A 19,132-nucleotide genomic window follows, 5' to 3' on the forward strand; every position below is an offset into this window, starting at 1 on the left:
AAAAAGGAAGAACTGATTCAAGAGTAAAACATAATATTTTAATTTTAATTAAAGTATTAGTATATGATTTTAGATAATGTAAATTTGATTAAGTTATAATTTTTCGAATAAGTCGCATTTAAAAATCACATAACAGGAACTAGATACATGTCTATGATTCCTATTCAATATTAGTCTTCGGTAACGAGTTAAATTAAAAAGTCATCAGAGTAAAAAGTAACTTGTCAATTTACAAGTTACCTAGTGCTTTTCATTAATATCTATAATAGATAGTTTTTGGTGTCTTTGTAAGATTGTAACTCATTTATTTTCAGTCATGCGATAAAATGTTATTTTATTTGTTTACTTTTCAAAGCAATGATAAATTATCAGGAGTTAAGTTTATTAGGTCTATTGTGGTTTTTCACCATTGAGGGTTTTGTGTTATTTTATTTTTTTATCCGGGGTGATCACGTTTTTGTCTTTTTTTTTTTATCTATTATGTAGGTCTCGCATAGCTATATAGTATACACATATCGGTAGTTAATATGAATAGTGTACGTCGATTCTTATACCATGATTGTTTAAATGTATACTTTTTATATTATTTATCAATGCAATGCACATGATTTGTCATTTTCTACTACCGTTTCGGTCCATGATAGAAACTCTATATGAGAACTTGAAAAAAAAAATAAGGAGACAAGTGATGTATTCACAATATTACATATAATATAATATGAGATGATGGTTCTATAATATGCTTTTCATTTGTAAATGATCCTTTTCATACCTACTACCCGAGAATTATTGTTAGTGTATAGTAAAGATGACAACTACAAAATTACTCCTACGGTGTAAATAATAAATCTTCCAACAATGATAAATAGACGGGGTGGCGCAGTGTAGGCATGGAAAAATAATAATACTTGTGTTTGAGGACATCCATTTTTCCCTACCCTTTAAATCATACTTCAACCCTACGTTTTTAGCGTTCACATGTTAATAATATAGTCATAGTACTTTAAAATAAACAATACATCCATTATCGTTATTTTTACAGATACTCATACTCTATTGACAAATATAGTATGTTATAGAACTTTGAATGCGTTATGTTATAATTATTTTTTGTATTGTATTATGTTTCGATTTAAGAATAAAATATTTAGGTATTTCTATGGGGGACGGGTATTGTGAATATTTTAATTTGTTTAAACTTTTTAATTTATATATTTTAGATATTTTGGTTTACATAATTTTAAGTTTTAATCTATTAGAATATAAAAATGTTATAAGTAAATAGGTATTCACAGTTATTTACAATGCTGCTGTGTATGAGTATGGACTGTTATGATATTAATTCAGTTATGGTAAAATATATTTATTTCTCATCGGTCATATATTATTATTTATTATTCGATCTACTTTAGCACCATTTATAACTCAATGTATTTATTTCTAATGTTGTTTCATAATATTCTAACAGAGGTGAATACATTTAAGGAATTTACATTGGTGGTTACTAAATAAGTACATAGTCAAACTTTGAATGGTAACTTAAAATTTATAATACAACACGTGAATTGTTATGGAATACAATGATTCAAACTTTGAAATTAAAAATAATTATCTAAATTTAAATTGATATTTATATAATTGATTGTATTTTCAAATACTATTAAATTTTTTCTACGCGGAACTTAATAAATTTAATGCGCTAGTAATAGTTATTATTATCACTTTTAACGCACGTGTATACGTATAGTATAGATTCATACGTGAAGTATTGATGATGTATTAACTCTCAATTTCCAGAAAATAGTCATTCCCCTACATGAAAATGAACCCAGATGACGGTTTAAAACGTACACACAATATAGTATATTTAATTTAAAATTGGGCTTAAAAAGTTTTAAAGTAAGTGTATAAAACAGTAATATTTTATTGTTCACAGAATTTAAAGATATGTGTTATTATTAACACTTTGTACTGTTATTGGCAAAATATATAGGTACGAAATCGAAATGTACAATTCAAATAAACACCAGAAAGATCGATTACTCACGTTGTGGTACCAACTGTAACGGATGGTAGTTGACGGATTGGCTCGGGCCGCACATTCGAAGTAAACGTCATCTCCAGGACCAATACTCCCGGTGTCCAGCAAACGATTTCCAAATCGTAACTCTACTATTGGAGGGTCTTGAAAAATAACAAAAAAATACAATACAATAACGATGTATGTAGGCAATATAAATGATGTGCGAAGAGTATACTGTGATATATTATGATATACCATATAATATACTACATTAACTGTTTAATATTTGATTTTAATTATTAAATAATTATGCAACAAAATGCATACGTTTAATTAACTATACACAACAATATTACATTATAGTTGTACATTATTGAAATAATTATGGTAGCAAAAGGCTATAGTTATTTTTTACAATTGTTCTTTTGCACGTTAAGATAATATTTTCTATACTAAATATTATAAAAACATATTATTTATAGAGTTAAAGAGTTAAACTATAAATATGCATAACCCTATAATATCTGGCAATATTTATTATAAACTTTTTTCACAGTTTTTACGATAGATCGAAGTTAGGAATATTGTCAACGGTACACTCATATTTCGGAAGTAATCAATAATGAATAGTAATCTTGAGACCACTATAGTTCAGATAAATTTATTTATTTTTTTGTAACTTAAAGATTAGACGCTTTAAAATTTCAATTAAATGTATTTATTAAAGTCAGTAGATAACTCGTTTGTTATTAATATTATTTAAATGACGCATACGAATCTCTAAGTTTAGGGTATAAGGCAATGTTTATTTAAAATATAAGTCATCGTAGTGAAAATATAAAACGTAAATGATTAAGTTGTGTAATTTCAATCCCGAAGACTATGTCAATAATTAATACGCACGACATTTAATAAAGTATATAACTTGTTTATAATTAGCTATACACAAAAAAATATTAAGACTAGAAACTTATAATCATGGTTTCGAAAGTTGTAGTACTAAAAATGTTACTTTTTAGCTCTTGAATATGCACTTAAAAACTCAAAAATATGCATTTAACTTGGAAAAATAATAAGTTTATTAGAAAAAAATTGAATATAATTTTACAATTTTATGATTTACGGTTAAAAAGTAAAAAATTTTCCGATAATTCAAATATTTTTAAAATTATAACCAAATAAATCATTATTTTCAACAAAATGCGAGTATAAAATATATTAGGACCTATGTGAAAATATACCCAAAAATAGTACTAATAACACTGAATTAGCAAAATAGCAATAAAAACCGTTAATATGTAAAAAAAAAATAGCAAAATTAAATTTCGTGTATGATATCAGAGAAGTGTAAAACATATTTGTATCTTATACTTTGGATGTTCTAGGATGAACCAAAATTAGTAGAATCGACTTTAAAAAAAAATGTATACAGGAAATTTAAAAAAAATTGCCATTAATTATAATTATCTATACATATACATATACAATGACACACTTTAAATTATATATGGTCATATTATAATATATAGAGTACACAGAGATAATAAATAGCAGGTACTTTACATAATATTATGTTGTCAATAACTTACATTGAACATCCAATGTTATTTTGGTTTCGACGTAATGGCGGTCAAATGTTTTGATGACCGGATTGTATGCATGACAAACTAAAGTTGATTCATTGTCATCATTTTCATTAACAGCTGCAGATTTTGGACCCCAAAGTACGAAACTTAGAATACTTGTGGTCACGACCAATTCATCTTTGTCTGTCACTGTTTCTGGCGTCTACATTGAAAACAAACATAAAATATTATTCTATTCCATCTACCTACTCAATATTAATTAAGCACATATTTTTTTAATTGCTGTTGTTTAAGTAAAATGTAGGCACCTTAAACACATGCCGGTAAGTTAACGAAAATAATTAATTCAAATTAAGTTAAATCAATAAGTTATAATTAACAGTTAACAAATTATAAATTTAATTTGATAAGTTATAAGTTAATATTGAAAATAATATACTGTTAATTTAGTTAAAAAAGTTTACTTTTTTGAATTAGTGAAAAAATATAGATCACATAAAGATCGAGTGACCGTGTTTTTTCTAATTTCCTAAATCATGATAAACAATTTTATTTAATCATAATGTGTAGTGCATATACGTATTTCATTTTACATAATTTATTAAGTATTTAGACTATATACACATCTTAATTAATGATTCAACAAATATTAATTTCTATATCAAATATAAATTTAAAGATAAATATTTTTATTTGATTAAACAAATCTATTTGAAATTCATAATTTTAGTAAAAAAAATTGAGATTGTAATTCAAATAGTATACAATTTATAATTAAAATCCTTTATAATTATATATATATAACAAAAACATTAAAACCTTTAAATATACTTTTTATTTTATTTTTTGATATTGAAATATTTATTATACTTAAACAACAATGTAATTTTTAAAATTTGTACTACAAAAATATTATAATAATATTGTTATAATGTTTGTTCTGTGGCTTTATGTCTGTCTACTATTTTATCAAGAATAATAACAGAAATGATTTTATTATCATACTTTAAATTATTTTTATTTTTATATTTACGTATAAAACCATGAACATTTTTTCAACCTGATGAATTATTTTTAAATCAACTTGGAAAAGCTAAGTTATTTTAACTTTAAATTAAACTAGTTAAGTTCATAAGTTAGTTTAAAAATTAACAGCTGACTTAAGTTAAAAGTTAAAAAAAAAAATCAACTTTTTAACTAGTTAATACCTACCTATACATAAAGATAATTCTAAAAAATGAAATAAAAAAGACCTTCATTTTTATTTTTTCAGAAATTGTTTAATATTGTGACATTATATAGGTACCTTTATAACAAATAGCAATATAATAAAAATACAATTCAATAAATAATAATTTTAATTAACTACTGGGTTTACTTTATTTTGACGAGTGGTTTAAAATTATATTGGCGATAAGATAGGTACATATATACTACATTAGTAATATAAAAACTAGTAAATTTAAAAAACAAATAATGGTACTTATTAATTATGTTGATTGTCAATAAATTAATAATAAAATATGGAATGTGACACTATCACGTTTGATTTATGAAATTATAAACTACCAAACTACCAATCAACTGTCTGACAAATATTGTGACTTAATACTAAAAGTAATTTTTTTATTTATTAAAAGCATAATGTACATTTTTTATATCATATTTTTTTTATTTTTTTTTTTTTGTCAAACGATGTGTAAAACATTTTTTGAATTAAAATTGTATAAAGCTATTTATTTATATTATAAATAAAACATGATATACGAAATGTTGTTAGCCATTGATGCTCATGTAATATAATTATCATTTAATATTTATAAAACAGCATCGAAGAAAAAAATTAATATCATATTCAAAGTTCAAATACATAAAATAGGTATGAATTGAATGGTATATAAAAGAAGTCCATCGAGTTAAATTTTCATTTGCTATTAAAACTTATGTTATCGAACTTAGGAAATAATAAACCATCAACAATTTTAAATGCTTAAAGTATGAAGGCATTTTCGTTGTTCGCGCAACTCATCAGACGATACGAATTTATACATATATATATATATATATATATATATTATCGCCGTATCGGTGATTCGTCTCCCCTGTGGTCAACGGCTGTTTCAATACGATATACGGAGATATAAAAGGCCCGTAAGGCCGTAAAGATAAACCAAGTTCATTTTGCCCTACTTCGCCAACTATAGGGTCGACGGCCACGATACGGGCCAGCAATATTTTCGGCGATATCGGAGTTACCGGAGTGACGAAGAGTTGGTTCCCCGTGCGACACTTGCTCGTCAACCAGCCCGTCGTCACGTTGCCGCCGCAGACTCCGTTCGGTTCTTTTGTAACGAAAGAGTCCGTACGATCGCGTCAAACCGCTCGTTTTGTCGAATCGGTTTTGCCGCGTCGACCGATCGTACCCCTCGCACTTGCTTACCGCGTCGCAAGCCGTCTTGCGTCCTGCCGAGTCGTACACATCATGCGCATATATTACTTCGTACTTCGCGGTCTTCTCCGCAGTGCGTAAAACCGATATGTACACATAAATTGTGTAACGCGGTGTTCGTCTCTTACTTAAAGTATAAATTTCATAGTTTCTCGCGTCTGCTGTCTTGCGATCCAAATTGTGTATCAATGTGTATATATATATATATTATATACAGTAAAACCTGTCTTATGCGAATCCTTGATAAGACGGATTCCTGTTCTGCGCGGAAATTTTTTATGGTCCCGGCAGATTTCTATAGTTTAACATAGGATTAAACCCTTGATAAAACGGAATCTGTTTTAAATGAAACGGAAAGCTATATTTTGGTCCCGTAAATCATATATACCTTAAACAAACGGAAAAACACATCATAAAATGAACAAAAATATTTTTGATGCCCACATTTATTTTGCTACTAAACAATTATTAAGGTCAGCGATTTATACATATCGATAGATAACTAAATTTTATCTTTATTCTATAAATTAGCGCTTATTATTGTCACCGTATAGTCGAAGTTTACCTGTCGTTTTGTATCGTCTTACCTACTTGTTCTCACAGTGTCTAAAATTTGTTTAAGTTTAAATGAAAAAATAAAAGTAATCGAAGAAAGTGAAAAGGGGAATAGCGTTATTATAATTATTATTTACTAATTAATATATTTATTAATTTTTAATATTTTTATCTTTATTATTGACCGGAAAATGTTACAACTTTAATCGTGCAGAATATCGTAACTCTATAGTACGGCATTTTCCGTTTTATTCAGTTATAAGGAAACCTGCCTAAAACGGAAATTTTTATTGGTCCCGTGCAATTCCGCACAAGACAGGTTTTACTGTATTGTATCTCGCGATTGTCATTTTACGCGGACACTTATATTGTCGCGTTGTCGTCCCGACCATCGCCGTATTGTACACCGCGATCTCCGCGGTGTACCGATCAATCGGCGTGTTTTGGGTGCCGTCAGTAGTTGTTATTATCGACAATAATTATTTTACTGTCAATTAATTATTGTCTGCCCGTTGTTGTTGTGCCGGCGCGCACCTGAAAAACAGCTGACCAGTGGCCTGACTGACGTCGTCGTCAATTCGTCATCCGTCATAATCGTCATCGGAGCGGGAACTGGAGTCGCGTAATTTTATTATACGCGATACAAATTGTACCGCCATTCTTTTTTTATTATCTTTTTTATTATTTTATTTATTGTTATCGCGTTATTGCGTTTGTTCAAATATTATTATGATTATTGCTATCACGACGATATGGCTCATATTATCACGTATCATGTTTTGTAAACGCGTCGTCTTATAATAATATATCTTATTGAATAATTTTGATATTAATATTAACTGTTGCGTGATTATTCAATACGGCCTTTGCGCACATTTTTACGTACGCCTCGAGTATTTATTAAGTTTTTTATGGTCACCTTTTCACCTAGGCAGTCCTTGATCATTTTATTAACATGACGTATTATTTTCGGTGGTGTAGTCATCGAGGCCAAACGCTCAAATCGTTAGAGCCTCGTGACGTAAACATTATTCGTAATATTATGCAGATGTCAACCATATTGTAAATATAACGAAATAAATACAACTTACACGATACAATATAATATATAAATATTACCCTAATGTTTTTGTAATGTTCGTAAATTTTACATAATATAACTTTTGATACATATTTGTATTGTCCAACACGGCAACACAATGTTCTTATTTATTTATGGATTGCTCGTGAATTAACAGCATGATAATATTAATATGATTTAATATATATATTTTTAATTCGTTTAATCGCACAGCGTGTTTCTTGGAATGACAATATTTAACATGATTTTAAATTTTCTCATGAAAATGTTTTTAAATATTGGTTTTATTCGATTTAAAGCTTCAAAACTGATGGCTATCAACTATTTACAAGTATTTACTTTATTTTTTTTTAATATCATCAAAATTGAATTCCTATAATTTTATTTGTCGAATCGATTTATGGTCCAAAAATATCATATAATTGATCTGATATGTTTTTTATTTATTCTTTACTGATCGCAATAGAGACATTATATAATTTGACGGCGGGTATTTAATAATAAGTTCAACTGTTCAGCTCGAGTTCCGATTATTAGACATGTAACTGGTTAGTTTATAATATGTCTAATTGTTTTATTTCTATTTAATATAATTTATTATTTTTTATAGTTGTAATTTATAGGCTATTTGTGGATAGTTCGTGTTAATTCGTTGGACTTCTGGCATTGTATTTTTTCAATGTTTATCCCATTCAAGTTGGCAAATTGTATTGATTTTAATTATTTATACCATAGTAAAAAGATCTTTACTGAATCAATAATAATGAAAAATGTCAATTTATTCGAATAAAATAAATGGATTATAGTTACGGTAATTGATTCATTTGTTCTACGTTACATAAAATTTTCTAGATTTTATAGAAAATTACTTTTTTGTGAAACATAAAGTAGGTAGGTAGGTAATTCCTTTGATGCAGCGTATAATCTGATTTTATCGCAAGAAAAATATTTCTGGGAGGAAAGTTAAAGTGAGGAATTCAAATTGAATAAAAGTAAAGTTATTAATAAAGTAATATTGTTTTTATATTTTATTTTATTTTATTTTTTTTTTTATCTGATAACGGTGACCCACTTTTAAAATTAAAATGTTACCCATGGGTTTCGTTCCGAAGAAAAATAAAAGTCAATTCATTGATAATTTCGCTCTTGTTTGGAGATTTTATGCATAAACGGAAAAGTTCAATTTCGTATGTGATACAGAAATATTATTATTTTATAATTTAAACCGCAATACAGTTGTATTTATCTTTACCGCTAGTAGAGCATACTCCGCCGTGGCCGCGTGCTGGCACTATATTATGAAAATACAATAAAAACACGTATATAATACGAACTCCCGTTTTCCCGTCGCCATCACCGCAGAAACTCTAAAAACTTGTTCTTTATTTATTCACAGTCCGTCGACAAACATAATACACAACAAAGTTATATACACACTCACTACTACGCGGGCGGCGGCGGCGGCAACAGAGGCAGCGCGTAACGCTCGCCAAGGTGGCAGGGCGGACGGGCGGGCACTGAATATACATGTATGTTTTCCTCTGCTGCCGCCGCCGCTGCTGCTGCATAGTAGGTTTGTTTGTTCAGGCCCCCCTCGTCTTTTGTTGTATACGTTTTTCGTTGCCGCCTCCGAGTTTTCCCGCGTAGAAGTATTATTGTTATTACTATTATTATTTGTTTACACCAACCCGTAAAACTCGCCAAAAACTACTGTGTGTTTCTTCTACTGCCGCTGTTGATTCGTTCGTTAAAAATGTTCGTATTTGTCTTAATATTATACAAAGTTTGAAAGCTTACTGTAATGCACACGCCCGCGTATAATACGGCGCCGTACGTAGGTGCATACTGCATACTATCATGCGTGTGTACGCACGTCCACACTCGCCGGATGTTTGCCCGCGCGTACGCCTTACTCGTACTCGCTTGCGCGCAATACCCCGCGCGTCTTATCCCTCGAACACGCTTGCTTTTTGCTCGGGCAACAGACTACTTTCCATTATCCGTTCGGCGTGCCGCGCCAGCGAAAAAGATGTTTGTTTTGAGCGGCGATCATCCGACGAATATAGGCACTCGGCTGTGATGGCCGTGTTTACCGTGCGTTGTGCTCGTCCGGATTTTTAGGCCGCCTCGTCGACCGACCGACTCTGCAAACGCCAATTTTTTTTCTCTTCTTTTTTCTATGATATTATTGTGTCTTCGACAGCACTCACGCTAACCACAGAAATTCATTTAGGTACGCGCGACGTGTACACATAATGTCTTTATCGGTATAATAGTGCGTAGGACGTATTTCCGTGTACATACCTATAATAATATTTCATTATTCTGTCTCACATTACGACTTCAATATTAACTGCACTCGCTGAAGACGTGTTTGATTCTTGCTCTATGATTTTTATCGGTCTTTCGCATAGACCTGTAGGTCTATGGTCTTTCGTATACACTTAACTGTGATCTACGTTTAACGGCAGAACGAATTTATTTTAACGCTATTTTTAACTTAATTTCCTCCGTGGTCATGTTTACGTCTAATTCCCTTGATGAATACATAATATAATATGATATACAGTAGAAGCAGCTTATTAGAAACACGAATAATTGATACAACCGTGTTATTGAAACAAAATGTCTCGGGACGGATCGGCCGTATATTAGAACATTGGAAATAAATCGGATTATTGAAACATCACATCGGTTATTTGAAACAATTGGGAGAAGGTCGGTTGACATATACAGTATACACCGATTATCCGGCGATATAACCAATGTACTTCAATCTTATCTTTGCTGTCGTTACGTTTATTTTTACTGTAATTTATCGTGAGAATGCTATTTCTGTACGTACTGGTCGTACCGTTTGTAGTTTAGCTTCAGCGTGCGTATGTAAAGATTATTAGTGTTTCCTTTTTCTAAAAATCTAAAAATGTCTGAACGCTAAGATTTTAGCCAATTTTCATGCGACCAATCGTAGTTTGAAACTCATTAGACCGATTTGCTAGCCCAATACACACCCTCTGATATTTTCAATGCGGACGAGACTGAGATTTATTTTGGAGCTCTACCTGAACACCCATACGCACTCAAAATAAGTGACAAAGTCAAAGGGGGCAATACTACTCGTATGAAAATATGGTCATGGAGTTACTTGACGCAAAAAAACAAATTACGAATGATAAATATTTTAAATATCGTAAAATATATACAATTGTGCATACTTTTTTAAATTATACAATATAGGTACATACATACATACATATTTTTTTCGCGTACCTATTATTCATTTTTTTTTTCAATCGCTTATTAGAAACAATCGGTTAATTGACACAATTCACTTTGGTCCCAAAGTGTTTCTTATAAGCGGCTTTTACTGTATCTGAATTTGTTGCCATCACAGAACTACATGATTCAGTGTTGTAAAACTGAATTTTATTTTTATTCTTACAGTAAAATCGATACACATATTTTTAGTAAATCATTGATTGTACACCTTTATTGTTTGTGAAAATTTGTATCATATCGTCCATTATGTGAAGTGAAGAATAAACACGAATAAATTTATTGAAGTTAAATGTCCTTGAGAATATTTCCCATTGGTACTAGTAATTAGCAGAAGACATTTAATTTTTTTAAATCAAATTTATAAGCTATCTTAACTGGATAATCCTGAAAGATATATTTTCATGATTTTTGATTAAATCATTAAGTGGTGTGCGTTTCTAAACAATAATTTAACTTAAGATAAATGTGTGTTATTGATATATATATATTAATATATACGTGTATATCAGTGTACCTATGAGGATTTTCTGGAGAATTGTGCGATGATGATGTATTAAAGTATATATTTTTGAAAGTGTGTGGTTATGACGACTGCTACTAAATAAAGTCTGACAATCTTGCACGTACTTCGTTGAACACGCTATAACATTATAGGTATAATATTTTCTTTTTGTTTATAATCCATACCGGATTTGTTATATCTGTATTTATCTAATAAACTTCGTAATTGTAATCGTTATAAATATTATTATATTTTATTTTGTCAATAATAAATAATAACATAAATACTTAATAAAGTTATTACAACTTGGTCAGTTAAATATACACATTACATCATTAATGTATATAAGGAAGGAGGGTAAATGAGAAAACCCAAACCTATGTAAAAAATAAACGTATTTAACATTTAAAATACTTCCTTCTAAAAAAAGGAAAAATTTTTTTAAAGTTATTATTAGTATTCTTTAATTTTGTTTTTCCAGACAACGTAATGAGCATAAAAGACCTATATATGTGTATATATATATTATAAGAAAATAGAAATTTCATTAATGTATAAAAATATAATTTTAACTTAGGTCTATCTAATTTAAAGGCCTAGCTATGTGAACATTTTAAAAGTTAGAATTTCGAAGAATAAATACCAAAAAAAGATTGACCTTCAGCATTGCAGACACTTTAAAATTAAAGACAACAAAGACAATAACAATAACAATACTAAATGTAGAATAAATTATAGCCAATATTCTTTATGTTTTGTAACTCGTTTCTATTTTCGAAGTCAACAATAAAATAATACACGTATACTATATATAAATTTTTATTTTTATTATTTTGACTTTAAATGAATTCAATTGTAATTAAAAAATGTTAACATACGATATAAATAAAGTACATGTGCATAATGTATATATAATATAACGACTTGGGTATGACTTGTAAATTACTAGTTTATTTTTTTCCAATTTCAACTGGGCCTCTGTTTATACAATTATATATTTATTATATTATTTATCATATTTAGTTTTCACGATTGCAACTAAGTATTGCATTGTATTGCTATATTATTTCGTGTAAATATAGCTTAACAAGTTATGGAGAGATCGGAGATTAAATCTTGTGTTTAATAAACTATTGAGGGTTTAGTTGTGCTAAATCATTTTCGTAAATGACAACTATAAATGTATTATAATACGAGAGTTATACAGATTAAGTATATTGAAATAACTACATTGTTATTTATAAATATGAACAAAATTTCTATATCTTTAAGTTTTTGCTAAAAAACAATATTTCAAAACATTTCTTCGATCCACAACACCTTTTTAATAATATAACCCCTTATTTTTGTCATAAAACTAATACTAACTAAAAAAATGCGTAAATATTTTAAAATCATTGATCATAGTTAGTGCTAATAATGATTGCAATGGTGGATGTTTCAGTAACAGCAATAATAACATATTTGTGTTTTGAAATAACTGCTCTACTACTACCTATTCTAGTTCCGATGTCACAGTTACAACAATAATTGATAATAAATTACCAAATATATTATTTAATACAGAGAATTTAGAAAGCTTATTATTTATTTTAGGTTTTGGTTATGTTTGGCTCGGAATCTAAAATGATATAACACATAATCACTCAAAGCTAAGTTGGATGGAGTTGATTTAATACATAAATTTAGCATTCCATCCAAAAATATTCAATGCACAGATTAAATGTTTTCACGTTTTATTATATTATACCGTAAGCAATTGTTATATTAAAACTAAGAACTAATAATTTCAAATATCTATAGTTTAAAATATTTTGATGGGTAATTTATTACCTAATTAAGGTAATATAGTTAAATATACTTTTAATTTGCATGCATTTAGAAAACAATAATACTTGTTATTCATAAATTAAATTTAACTGTTAATTCATAATTTATAATAATGCAAAATGTGTTAAATCCACGATTATTACCTATAAGCCCAGAAGACACAAATGTACTTCAAATTTGAAAATGTATACAATTTATAAATGCAGAAAATATTACCTTATTAAACAACTTAATGGGGCAAACTAATGTGCATTGTTCCATTGTGAAAACTCAAGCTGAGTTTATAGATAATACAGAGTAAAAACAAGTTAAATAAAAAATACAATTATTAAATTACGTCGTAGACTGGGAAATTTATTAATAAATATACTCACCTAGATAATTTAAATCATAAATATTCTTGATTCATCAATTAATTATTAAATAATATGTTACCGTTAGATATTTTATATAGATTTCAATGCAAAATAATATTGTTGCATTAATAAATACACAGTTAATTTCCATAATTTTTTTTCTCTAATGGTTAAATAATTACATAATTAAAAAATATTTCCTGATTTGCTGTAATGTTATAGATTTTAAAATGTTGACTTGTATTTTATAATTGAAATGTCTAATAAATATTGTCAATGGAATTTTTTTTATTCCTCTTCTTAAAAAGATGATCATAGATAAAATATTATATAAAATCCCATTGTTATAAAACCAAATACTTCTTGAATATCTCAGTTTAAAATAAAATAAATTCACATCTCTTTATTACTTAAAATTATGTGTTTTACATTATGTTGATACAGAAAAATTCATTAATATTTGCAAATCCCATGCATTATATCATCTATCTGAATAAATAATAATATTTATTCAAATATAGTTAAATTGGTGTTTGGTGGTTTATTTACACAATCATGTGAGTCATCATTTGATTAACGTATAATATAAGTAATTATATTAATTAGAGTACAAATGTCAAGGTATTAATCAAATCTGTTTTGCATTCAAATATAAAATACATTAATATATATATGAATATAATGTATATAATAATATAGTATTTATTAGTATACATTTCAACAATTTCATTATTAATTATGTCATAAATTATCAAAAACATTAATTTAAAAGTTTTCAAAACATTTTATTCTTTGTAATTTGAAGTAATTCCCGTAATGTGATAAATTATTTACAATGATTCGTAATACTACACATTTTCTTACCTACTCCCCATAATCGGAAATGAGTAAAATTGTTGGTGAGCACTAACAATTTAACGAAAAAAATTTAAAAAGTTTATTCAAAATTAGTTTTTTTTAACCCATTTATACACTACCACAAAAATTCACGAATTAATTCGTAATTAAAAATGTATCCAATTTTAAATTTAAATACTTATCTAAAGCTTGAAAATATAATAATTTTAATTTAGTATTCTTTACAGAATATAAGATTATAACCTTCAAAACATTAATTTTTATAATATATAAATATTTTAAAGTTAGATAACAATTGAAAACACTGTCTGATAACAAGATAGTAGGTTTTACTAATACGAGTATACATTTTATTTTACTCCAATTTTTAGTTTATACTTAAGTTTGTCTAAAAATGTAATGTTTTAATCTTTCACGTTATAAAAAAAATAAATTACCACTTAATAAATTTTAAAACTAACAACACTATGGGTTCTTTACATACGTGGACCACTATGGTGAGGTCGCACTATCTACTTAAATGGGTTGTCATTGTTTTGAAATATTACTCTTGAACCTGAATCACTTAACACTTATCTCGTTTCTATGTTTTTGTAATATTTTGCCTAATAATTATATTTAAAATATTTAATCAAGTGTACAAAATTACCATACAGTGAGAAGGTAAACCATAAAATTGTTGATGTGTAAACTTAATGAGTTTACTCATTAACAGTTTAATATTATATTGTATCAGTGAGAGAAATATTAATTAATGTCTATTAGTTAAATAAAAATGTATTCTTACAAACTTTTTTGATTTATCTAAAATAATGTAAGATTTTTAATCAATAATAAATGTTATTAATTCTATAGTTAATTGCGTTGTATGTTTCATTCGATACAATTTTTATTAAATAATAATTTATATTAGCATGTACTCAGTATATTATGTTGTTTTTTATTTATTTTTTCAATATGACGAATGGTTTTTTTTAAATATGTTTTAGAAAACTAGTAGTTATTATATTTTATCATTTATAAATAAAATCGAAATAATAGTCATTGTTTTCAAACTGCATAGTATTGTGACAGAGAAGCAAACTGTTAATTTTTAGAACAAATACAAATATCAGCGATGATACTGAAACACATTAATTGATGAATTAACTGAGTTATAGTGGTCCGCTATTGTTTTTGATCATTATTCATAAAGGTCCGTTTACATTATAGTCCGAACGCGAACGAACGCGAGCGAATCGTACCGAATTCAGTAGTGTAAACATTTTGCCGAACGCGAGCGAACTGGCGCCGAACGATTCGTTCGCGTTCGGTGACGCTCGCTCGGATAGCGGTACGGTCAAAGAAAACGCTCGTTCAGTTCGAACGATATTCGGCTGTCATTTCTGATTCGGTTGTGTTCGAGATCAATTACCGCACGCACCACAGCTTTTTCAATTTGAATAATAGTTTTTAATACTTATTATACTTATAAAAAAATAAATAATGGATTGGACGGATGAAGAGTGTCTACTTCTCATTGAGATGTATAAAGCCAGATCAATTCTATGGGATCCGACCAATAGTCAATACAAGATGGCAAAAAGAAAAATTGATTATTGGTGTGAAATAAGTAAGGAAATGAAGAAAAGTGTAAACGAAGATAAGAGGAAGATGGAAAGTTTACAAGCGTCATATAGAAGGGAACGTCGCCTTGAAGTAAACACAAAACGTTCTGGCGCTGGAGCTGATGAAGTGTTTCATTCAAAGTGGTTTGCTTTTAAAGCAATGCAGTTTTTGAACGACAAATTTTCGCCACGAGAAACTAAAGATACCATTGATGTAAGTACTTTCAACTATTAAGTTATAAATGTGTTTTGTATAATTATTTTTTTTAAACCTACTGGCAGCAATATCGAGAAAAGTTATGACCATATCAAAAAAGTATTTGTCAAAAATATGTATTCCATAAACGTATTAATAAACATTTTATAATAACGTTTATTTTTATAGCAATGTTTTTGGTTTCCCATTTTCATGACATATAAACTGTGCTAAAAATAAAAGAAACAATTCTTTTCTGGTTTCTAGTTTGAATACTACGAAGTATATTACAACATTTTTATATAATATACACAGTTTGATAATACAACATACACATTACACATGACTAAATATAAAGTGGATCATGTGCATACGTCTTGGTTTTGATAGATATAATGTCACTGTAATTAGAAAATAACCTACTAAACATAATTTGTACCTATATATAAAGTTAACCTTACTTGACATAATTTACTAAAAAATAAATGTTATGCTAATTCTGTTTGCCACGGTACTGCACCATTTCCACAAAAATACTCTGCAAACTCATCTCTATTTTCTTCTGCTAATCGTGTAGCTCTTCTTCCCACTCTTTCTAATGTACGTAAAGTATTGTTGGTGTCTTGTCTCCACGTTCCAACAACATTACGTCCTTCAACTTCACGATCGAAAAAATCTGGCGGCGAATATGCATCCCTCGATGACTTATTTTTACGTAAATAATTATGCAAGTATACACATGCCGTTATTACAATCTCTGCTTTGTTTGGTTCAAGCAACATTGGTTTTCGAAGCACTCTAAATACTGCTGATAAAATGCCAAAAACATTTTCCACAACTCTTCGGGCTCGAGACAATCGATAGTTAAATGTTCTTTTGGTTGATCCTTTTTCATGAGTTCCGCGATAGGGTTTGAGTATATTTTCCATTAAGGGAAAAGCTTCGTCAGCTACAAATACATATGGTACTGTTTTTTTTCTTCCATTTAAACTGTTTGCTGGTGGAAGTCCCAATTCATTTCTTTCGAGTTTTTTAAAAAACGACGTATTCCGAAGAACTCCAGAATCTGAAATTCTGCCTTGGCAACCGATATTTGCGTACAAAAAATTATAATCAGCATCAACTATTGCCATAAGAACAATACTAAACGTTGACTTATAATTAATGTAATCACTACCACTTCCAATGGGTGCTTGCAATTGCACATGTTTTCCATCAATTGCACCAAGGCAATGAGGAAAGTTCCAAGTTGTTTCGTATTTTCTAGCAACATTTAACCAATCTTCTTGAGTTGTTGGTATCTAAAATAGTTTAAAATAAATAAATAAAATTTATAACTATACTTAAACATAAGTATTTGTCATAAAATATTGTTAAAAATTATTAATATAATATAACAAAATTTATAAAATGAAAAGTATTAATATATACTACCATTATTATAGGTACTTTATAGTTTATACTATGCATTAACAACAATATTTAAATAGGATTTTACTTAAAAATTATACATAAATACATATTAAAATAAGTATATTATATTATATATTGTTTAATGTAGGTACCTACATACTGACCATACTGTAGTATTAGGCAATAATATGTTTAATAATTAATTTGTATTCTAAGCCGGTCATTTTTCTCTAACAATAACTAATGTATGTTTATGTAACCTAGTACATTTCAAATCAATTAAGCAATGTCAATATCATAAGAAATATAAATAATATATTTTTTAGTTTAATACAGGGGTCGGCCGTCGGCAACCTGCGGCTCGCGAGCCACATGTGGCTCTTTTGATCTTAAGTTGCGGCTCTCCAGTTCCACACCCAAAAATTTAACAAAACTTTAAAAATACATGCAAAGCCAATGCTCATATTGATGTAACTCTCTATTATTTAATAACTGTATTATTTTATTATTATGGTTATTAAAATTAAAAATTAAATAATATTTAAAAAATTACGACAATTTTTAGTGGCTCTTTAAAGTTTTGAAAATTTTGTATATTGTAACTTTTGGCTCTTCCAACTAAAAAGGTTGCCGACCCCTGACTAGACTCTAGTAAGTAGTTTTAAGTAGAACAAATTGTTTATGTTAAGTAGGAAAATTATGTATAAAAAGAAGAGCTAAGGTAAATAACAAGGGCTCTTCTGCGGTCGTCGTGTGGATCGACGACTGTAGGAAGAGATTCATATTAATTCAAGTATTAACTTATTTTGTGTTTTTGTGTCTGTACATTAGATTTGATCGGCGTATACTACAACACTATACATTAGGTGTTTATATTTTTAAACATAAAAAAAATTTAGTGTATTTAAAAAGTTAATATAAATTTTTGAAGTAATTAATTAATTATTTTTATAAATATTTTACTTACAGCCAGATAATAGTCAATTATTAGAAGATTCTATTATAAATGTCAATGAAAATATTATAGACGAATTGTTGGGGGAAACATCAAGGGAAGCAGAACAACCTCGAGAGCAAAGAAAACCATTTGTTTCTCCCAAAAAACTACCAAACAAACGTAAAAAAACAACTGACAGTGATAAAGTTATTCAAAATTTACAAAATATTATGCAAGATATTTCTGATAAAAGGCAAGCAAAAAAACAAAAAAATGATTCTACCATATTTGGAGAATTTATTACTAGCAAATTAGAGCAGTTCGATGATCGAACGAAAACAATATTACAACATCAAATAAGTTCTTTAATATTCAACGCTGAATTAAGCTTCAAATTCCAACACCAAACTAATCAGTCTCAAGATACTTCAACATCACAAATTGCTGCATCTTTGCCAGA

General features: G+C 28.2%; 1 protein-coding gene across 1 annotated transcript in view; it reads right to left on the reverse strand.

Moving 5' to 3' along the window:
* Positions 1–19,132, reverse strand: part of LOC112591991 — a 93,135-nt gene that overhangs the window by 23,010 nt on the left and 50,993 nt on the right. The window contains exons 6-7 of the mRNA XM_025335953.1: positions 3,613–3,811; positions 2,048–2,184 (exon numbers count right to left, since the gene is read on the reverse strand). Of these exons, the coding sequence (XP_025191738.1) occupies positions 2,048–2,184; positions 3,613–3,811 (336 nt within the window). The remainder of the gene's footprint in view (positions 1–2,047; positions 2,185–3,612; positions 3,812–19,132) is intronic.

The sequence above is a fragment of the Melanaphis sacchari genome, unplaced genomic scaffold (assembly GCF_002803265.2).
Source record: "Melanaphis sacchari strain LSU unplaced genomic scaffold, SCAv2.0 Contig151_pilon_pilon, whole genome shotgun sequence".
NCBI classification, from domain to species: domain Eukaryota; kingdom Metazoa; phylum Arthropoda; class Insecta; order Hemiptera; family Aphididae; genus Melanaphis; species Melanaphis sacchari.